Here is a 7,656-nt window from a genome sequence, read left to right on the forward strand (position 1 = left end):
GATGGCCAGGTGAGTGGCCAGAGCTGCTGTGGTCCCTGAGGCGCCGGGGAGCAGGCGTGAGGTTCAGCTGGCCTTGTCCCTGCGGGTGTGTGAGCGCTGGCCCTGTCCCCCGCCTCCAGCACACCCCCTCATCTTGGGGACCAGGGTCATGGCCGAGACCCCATCTCCTCAGAACTGGGGGTGCAGTGGGGGTGGGGGTCGCTGGCCTGCCCGCTGCCAGCGCAGGGACTGTTCTCCTGCTCCCGACGGGGGTCTCAGCATCAGGCCTGGGGACGTGCCGCAGCACTGGCTCCCCACCTGGTGACCTTTCCCAGAATTTTCCCGAGAGCCCAGGCTTCCCCAGGACACGAGGGCCTTTTGGTTGTGGGGTGGAGCCAGTAGCCGGGGTGGAGCCAGTAGCCAGGGTGCAGCCGCGGCCCTGCGGGGAGCAGTGGACTTGAGCAGGAAGATCGAGCCATTCGTGGCTGCTGGGGTGGAGGCCAGACCTCCCAGGAGGCAGGAGGATGAGGCTGCGGGTCCCACCGAGAGGCCCGTAGAGTCCCCTCCCCGCTTCCTGAGCGACCGTGCCCAAATGCCCTCTTCTCTCCCTTCCACATCAATCTCCTCGGCCCTGCCTGGAGCCTCGAGCCTCCCCGCCTTGCTCCTCACAGGGAAGATTTGGGAGGCCAGCTGGTTGGGTTGCTCCTGCCGGCGGCAGGTGGGCACCCCTCTGGTTAGCCAGGGGGTGGCCGTGGCTTGCGGGTGGGCTCCTTTTGGCTCTGGGGGCCCAGCCCCTATCTGCAGCCTCTGGAGCCGCAGCCCCGCTCAGCAGCCACGCCTCTGCGGGTGGAGCACACGCAGCCCGTGGCCCACCACAGCTGTCGGCACCGCCTCGTCGCCAGGGAGAGGTTGTGCGCGCGTGGCTGCCCATGGCCCGAGTGGAGTCCTGTGTGTGTCTGCCCCCAGCGGGAGGGGCCTGCGTCACCTGTGCCCAGTGAGGTGCCCCAGGACCCTGGCTGTTGGGTGCCTCAGAGCGGGAAGTGTGGGAGTTGAGTCTTGGTTTTCCCTTCTCTTTCAGTGGAAGAAACACTGGTTTGTCCTTGCTGATCAAAGCCTGAGGTTCTACAGGGACTCAGTGGCTGAGGAGGTGAGTGTCTCAGCTCCGTTCCTCTGTAGGGACAGGGGAGGTCCAGGTGGCACTGCTGTTCCTGGGCCGAAGTCCCCTCCGGGTGGACGGGTAGCCCAGTCCAGGTCTGCAGAGGAGTCTGATGTTCCCGGGGCTGGTTCCTGCTGGAAAGTGGGCTCTCTAGGCCCTGCTTTCGGCACCCAGGTGCGGGGGTTTCAGTGGCTTTTCTTGTCTCTGTTCTTTGAAGAACACTGAAAGACGTCTTGTTTTAAAACTCAGGGTGAGCGGTTTTGTTCTTTCTATACAGAGATTTTGTGGTGAATTGAGTCTTTAGAGAACTGAACTAAATCTTGCCCCTTGTTTTCTGGACAAGGATGGGATGTGGCAGGTGAACCTGGCCAGCCTGGTTGAGAGTCCTGATTCCACGGTCGAACACCAAACAGAAGGGGCTCTTTTTTTCTTCACCTACAAAAAAAATCATCTATTTTGAGCAACTTGGAAGTCTGTTTCTGCACCTTTTCCCTTGCACTGCACTCCAGGAATCCTTCAGATACACTCCCACGCGTGAAGAAAGAGACGTGTTCCGTGTCAGCGGCTCCTGCACTTCTGTAACAGCAGGAGATCTGAAAGAACCTAAATGTCTAACACTAGGGGCTGCTGATGTACCCTGACACTTAAGTTCTGCCTGGACTGCAGTGGAAGGACGTTAGTGACACGAGGGCAGATGTAGAGCAGTGTGGGTGGTGGGTCTCGGGGGGAGCCTAAAGTCAGGGGCCACAGGAGCATGGGTGTTTGGCTGTTCTCAGAGTGTGGCCTGTGGACCCCTGGAGACCCGTTCAGGGATTCTTCTGTAACAAGAATAGTGCCATAAAACTACGATGCCATTTCCTTTTTCCGTTGTGTTGGCCTTTGCACTGATGGGTGCCTCAGCCTGGTCACGCTGCAGGAGCAGGTGGCTGGCCCCCATGCATCCTTCACTGCCACACACTGTGAAGTTACAGAAAGGGCCTTAACAGAGCAGGAAAGGTGCCCACTTCGGTAATACTCTGTGATGTGAGATGGGAGGTTGGCAGAGGTTGCTCCTGCTGCTTGTCCAGGTGTGATGGCCGTCCCCGGGGAGCACTCGCCCGCTGCCTGCGCTGCCCGCCCCGCCGGCCGCCTCTCCTCGCGGCCCACCGCCTCTGCCTGAATGTACGACGCACAAGTGCTCACTCGGTTTGGGTGTTCGGCAGATGTTTTCTTAAAAATGAACCAAGTGAGTCTCTTCCTTCAAGGAAAACGACCGACAGAATTGTTACCAGTGATTCAGTTTGAGCTTCCAAGCAAAACTGGAACTTTGGAAAACTTGTGGTCACCATCACAAACTTGACAGTCTCCCCCGAGCTTACAGACTCTCCTGACTGAACAGGTGGTGATAATAACAAATGCAGTGTTTGCAAGGAAACGTCAGTATCTGGGGGCTCTTCTAGAGGACGAGACAGTGTCACCAGATCATGTGGGGTTGAAAGACCCCCTCAAGGAGCAGGGTAGAACCATGGGTTCTAATGCAGCAGAGGACAGAAAGCATCCCCTTCGCAGTTCACCTTCAAGAAACTACCACTTGTCAAAGGAGAACAGCCATAACTGTCTTTTTGAAAAGACTGTTAAAATTCACTTCCCTTTTCCAACCCCGTATCTGTGTGAGGCCAGACCGCCTTCATATGCTTCAACCAAAACATGTCAACACGGCTTCCCTGGTGGCGCAGTGGTTGAGAGTCCGCCTGCCGATGCAGGGGACGCGGGTTCGTGCCCCGGTCCGGGAGGATCGCGCGTGCCGTGGAGCGGCTGGGCCCGTGAGCCATGGCCGCTGAGCCTGTGCGTCCGGAGCCTGTGCTCCGCAACGGGAGAGGCCACGACAGTGAGAGGCCCGTGTACCGCCAAAAAAAAAAAAAAACCAAAAAAAAACATGTCAACAAACAGACTTGAGTACAGAGACAGGTGTGAGAACCCAGCTGTCCTCGGAAGTTAAGCATTAAAGAGAGTTGCAAAAATCTCTTGCTGTTTTTTTAAAATGATACTTTTTGTTAAAAAATGAAATGGGTTTGTGTACTTCAATGCATAAATTTTTTTTCAATTTTTTTCCTAATTTCTAATAAGGCAGATATCATCAGTAGGTACAACCCACATAAACAGAAGCTCTTTGGCACCATCCATTTTTAGGAGTGTAAAGGAGGTTTGAGAACCACAGGCATGGGATGTCTTTGGCAGGATGTGTGAAAAATGGTGGTGTGGATGCTTCTAGGTGGTGTGGGGTAGGCAGCGCCCTGCCTGTGAGCATGTACAGTTCACGGGGCACTGGCCTTTACTTTCTAAATCCCTCATTTTCTCCGCAGGCGGCCGACTTGGATGGCGAGATAGACTTGTCTACATGTTATGATGTCACGGAGTACCCAGTGCAGAGAAACTATGGCTTCCAGATCCATGTGAGCCGGGTGGGGTTTGCAGGGAGGCTGAGTGCAAGGGTGGGGCCGTGGGCCTGACCGACTGGAGCCTCATCCTGTCCCCTCCTCTGCCCTGGAGCTCCTCACCCCACCCCCAGTCTGTGGTCTCAGCAAAAATTAAGACATTAAGCATCTTTCTGTCAAGGCTGTCTAAAAGGGTTTTTTTTACCGAAGGTTCTTTCTTTTTCTCCCATTTTTTAAATGCCGGAGTTCCGGCCAGTTGGAAGGATGTGGGATGTGGGAAGTTAGAGTGAAAGGGTTGAGTTCTTAACTCTCAGGGTGCTGGGTTTTTATGCACTTGCTCTGTCCTTCATTCATCCACTTACCCACTCACTGGAGTCCTTTCTCCCCACAATCTTGTGAAGGACTCCCAACGAGCAAGGCATTGCCCTGTCCTCAAAAAAATAATCTGATTGGACAGATGAAACAGTCCTCACTGGCCATGTCATCAAAGCTCGGGGTTCAAGGGCTGCTCAGAGGTAGCCAGGCTCGTTCATGGTGAGGGCACCGGCCCCTGGCTACCGTGTCTGCCCTCACTCTGATGCCACCTGTAAGTCTGAGGGTGCCCCAGACCACCCTCACATTTGATAATTTGCCAGAGGGACTCACAGAACACAGGAAAACACCGTACTTAGGACTGTAGATTTATTTTAGCAGAGGGATACAGATTGGTACCAGCCCAAGGAAGCAACACGTGGCGAACTGGACTGAACAGGAGGGCCCTAAACGAAGCTCTCGTGCCCTTGGGGACGTGTTTTCCCTCTTGGCGCTGACGTGTGATGACACACAGAGTTTCCAACATGGGAAGCTCGCCCAAGCTTCAGGCCTGGTGCCAGGCCCAAGCCTCTGTGTCCAGAGTTTTTATAGAGGCTTCATAACTGATCAACTGAACTGTTGTCCACATGGTCAAATGCAAGTGCCAGCCCCCTCTCCCCCAGGGCCTGGCTGATGTCACATGGCCGGAGCCCCAGCCCTTCACCCCGTGGCTGGTCTTTCTGGTCTGGCCCGACCCACTGTGCATCACCAGGGCACAGGGCAAAGGCCAGACCTGCCTTTGGGGAAAGCCAGTTCTTCCCCCATGAGAGCCTTAGGCGTGCGATAGGAACCAAGTGGCCTGACAGCTGTCACACTGGGACTCCCCGGCTGGGACTCCTGCAGCGTCCCCTTCTGACATTTGGGCCCAGAGACTCAGCTGTATCTCTGGATTCAGCCTAGATGCATGTGGCAGTGACTAATATTAACCAAACTCAGAGGAGTGAGTTCAGATCTGAAGGCCAGTGAATTCATTAAAAGGAAAAATCCAGCCCCCAGTCCACCAGGCTGCAGGGCATCTGTGGGGGGCACCAAGTCATAGCTGAAGGTGGTGCCAATCTGATGGCCCGTGCCGTCCCACCGTGATGCCCTTCTGCCCCTCGTCCCTTTAGGAGGAAAAGATATGCTCAGTGAGCTAGACCTCTAGCCTCCTCTCTGTGGACAGATTTGGGGACGGTGCCAAGTTCTGGCATTGTGGGCCGCACGCTGAGGCCCTCCCCCCCTCCCCATCTTTTTTTTTTTTTTTAATTTATTTTTGGTTGCGTTACTGCACACGGACTTTCTCTAGTTGCGGCGAGCGGGCTTCTCATGGCAGTGGCTTCTCTTGTTGCGGAGCACGGGCTCTAGGCGCGCAGGCTTCAGTAGTTGTGGCTCGCGGGCTTTCGAGCGCAGGCTCAGTAGTTGTGGCGCACGGGCTTAGTTGCTCCATGGCATGTGGGATCTTCCCGGACCAGGGCTTGAACCCGTGTCCCCTGCATTGGCAGGCGGATTCCTAACCACTGTGCCACCAGGGAAGCCTCTCACCTCCCCATCTTGAAGGGCAGGCTTCTCTGGGCAGGGCACCCTTGGGGGTATGCGTCCATTCCCATCACTGAGCAGGTTACATCATCGTGTTCTAGGGTCACTTTCTGTGCAGTGAGGCCGTGACCTGGGACTCTCCTGGTCACAGATGGGGCGTTTCTGAGTCACCTGTACTCCCTGGCTGATGTCGTCCACCAGCCTGACCCCTCGTCACTTTACCTGGGTGGGGGGCAGTGAGCTTATGAGCTCTGGGGCTTTCTCGTGAGCCCCGTGGACTGGGAGTTCTAAGTCGGGAGAGGTGGCGCCCAGCACGGGAGGCCGGCTTCCTGGAGGGACTCGGCCTGGGTCACTAGGGAGCTTTAGGATTTCGAGGGGCAAAGCTGTCCCTGGCCTGGCCACCAGACCTGGTGGCGTCTACCAGGGGGCTGAGTGCAAAACCTGGCGGGGTGGCATGGGGGGGCCCTGAGTGCTGAGTTGAGAGTCAGCCTTGCCCCGAGTTGTGGAAAGCACCGGAACGTGGAGGCAGCTGAGTGTCTGTGAGACGCATCTGGTGGGGCAGCAGGGGCGGGAGGCCAGGTGTCTGGCAAGTGCGGGGCACCCGGGAGAGGGAGGGGCAGGGTCAAGGGCTGGAGACCCAGAGTGCGGCGAGCCGTGTGCGGGAGTTGGCGGAGCCTGCAGCGCGTCCTGGCCCGTGGTGCGTTTGAGGCCGAGATGGGCCCTCTGAGACCGGTAGACAAGCAGCCAGCGTGTGGGCTTGGGGCTGGGAGAGGGCTCGTGGCAGCTGAGAACTGAGGTTGTGGGAGAAGGTGGCCGAGGTCACACTCCATAAACAGCACACCGGGAGCAGGAGGCTGCCGGGGGGCCGGCACTTCAGGGATCCCGGAGGCCGCGCGCGCCCCCCCGCCCCGGTCGGCCTGCGTCGGGGGGAACCGGAGGGAGAGAGGAGTGGACGTGGGTGGTGGGCTGTGGTCTAGATGGGGCGTCAGGCGGGGTCTGGGGTGGGCCGAGGTCACCCCGTGCTGTGCTGTGCTCTGCAGTGCCCTGATGCTCTCTTGGTTTTGGCCCCTGGCCATGCCAGCTCCTGTCACGAACCCATCTTGCTAACAGTGTCTTCCCATCAGCTGTTTTGCTGACGTCTCGTGGGTCTGTTTATGAGTAGCCTGAGCAGCTTGAGGAGTTCTGATCCCCTCACTTCTGTAAGACAGGAGCCCATGGGCTCAGAGGTGGGGGAGTGGACTCTGTGCAGCCACCACCCGCATCCCCACCCCTCCTCAGCTCTGCTGGAGCGGCGTGGGCCGCTCAGGGCCACAGGGACTGTGTCTCCAGGCCACTCATCACCCGCTGCCCATGCCGCCCCCTCCTGTGATGTCCTTCATCTTGACTGATTGGCATCCCACCAACTCACCCAAGTGTGGGGGGGTCCGGAGGGGTGGTCCAGGGATTGTCCTGGAGGTGCGCCCCCCACCCCCCAGAAGCCTGTCAGTGCTGCGCTGTGCATGCCACCTCCTCCCCCTCTCCGAAGCCCCTCTCGTCACCTGAACGACCAGCCCGGCTGCCCAGCAGGTCTCTCTGCCCCTCCTCAGCCCAACAGACACAGCCCCCATCGGGGCCCAGCCACTGCTGAGCCTCGTGCCTGCCACTCCTGTCCCCGGTCACCCTGTGAGCCTGTTGTGTGTGGTTGCACGCCCCAGGCCCACTCCCTCCACCTGGGTCATGCACCCCTTCCCTGTCCACCTGCCCACCCTCCCTAGCCCTGCCATGCCCTGGCCCCTTCCCGCTGCTCCCCGCACGCACGTTCTCCTTCCTTCCAGCCTGCGAGCTCCTTAAAGAGCAGGGAGTGTCAGTAAAAGTAAAGGCCTGCTGGGACCCAGGGGGAGGAGACGCCCGGGTTAGCCACTGCCATGACAGTGTTCGCGGCTTTGCTCTCTCCTTTGCCCTCCAGCTCTGTTCATCCTGAGTGGGGCACAAAGCGCACTCCTGGGACGGCCACCTGGCGCCGGCCTCCCTGTGGGCCTTCCTCACGGGTGGGGAGGTGCCGGTCACTAACTCCTCGTCTTCTGTGTAGACAAAGGAGGGCGCCTTCACCCTCTCTGCTATGACGTCTGGAATCCGGCGGAATTGGATCCAGACCATCATGAAGCACGTCCACCCGATCTCTGCCCCAGACGTGACAAGGTGAGCCGGTAGGGTGCCCGAGGGGGCCCAGCACAGCCTTCCCCCCCCCCCCCCCCCCCCCCC

General features: G+C 58.5%; 1 protein-coding gene across 1 annotated transcript in view; it reads left to right on the forward strand.

Moving 5' to 3' along the window:
* MPRIP (myosin phosphatase Rho interacting protein) overlaps positions 1–7,656 on the forward strand; it is a 126,988-nt gene that overhangs the window by 95,788 nt on the left and 23,544 nt on the right. The window contains exons 12-14 of the mRNA XM_007448416.1: positions 1,058–1,126; positions 3,478–3,567; positions 7,484–7,593. Of these exons, the coding sequence (XP_007448478.1) occupies positions 1,058–1,126; positions 3,478–3,567; positions 7,484–7,593 (269 nt within the window). The remainder of the gene's footprint in view (positions 1–1,057; positions 1,127–3,477; positions 3,568–7,483; positions 7,594–7,656) is intronic.

This window comes from Lipotes vexillifer, unplaced genomic scaffold (assembly GCF_000442215.2).
Source record: "Lipotes vexillifer unplaced genomic scaffold, Lipotes_vexillifer_v1.1 scaffold533, whole genome shotgun sequence".
NCBI classification, from domain to species: Eukaryota; Metazoa; Chordata; class Mammalia; order Artiodactyla; family Lipotidae; genus Lipotes; species Lipotes vexillifer.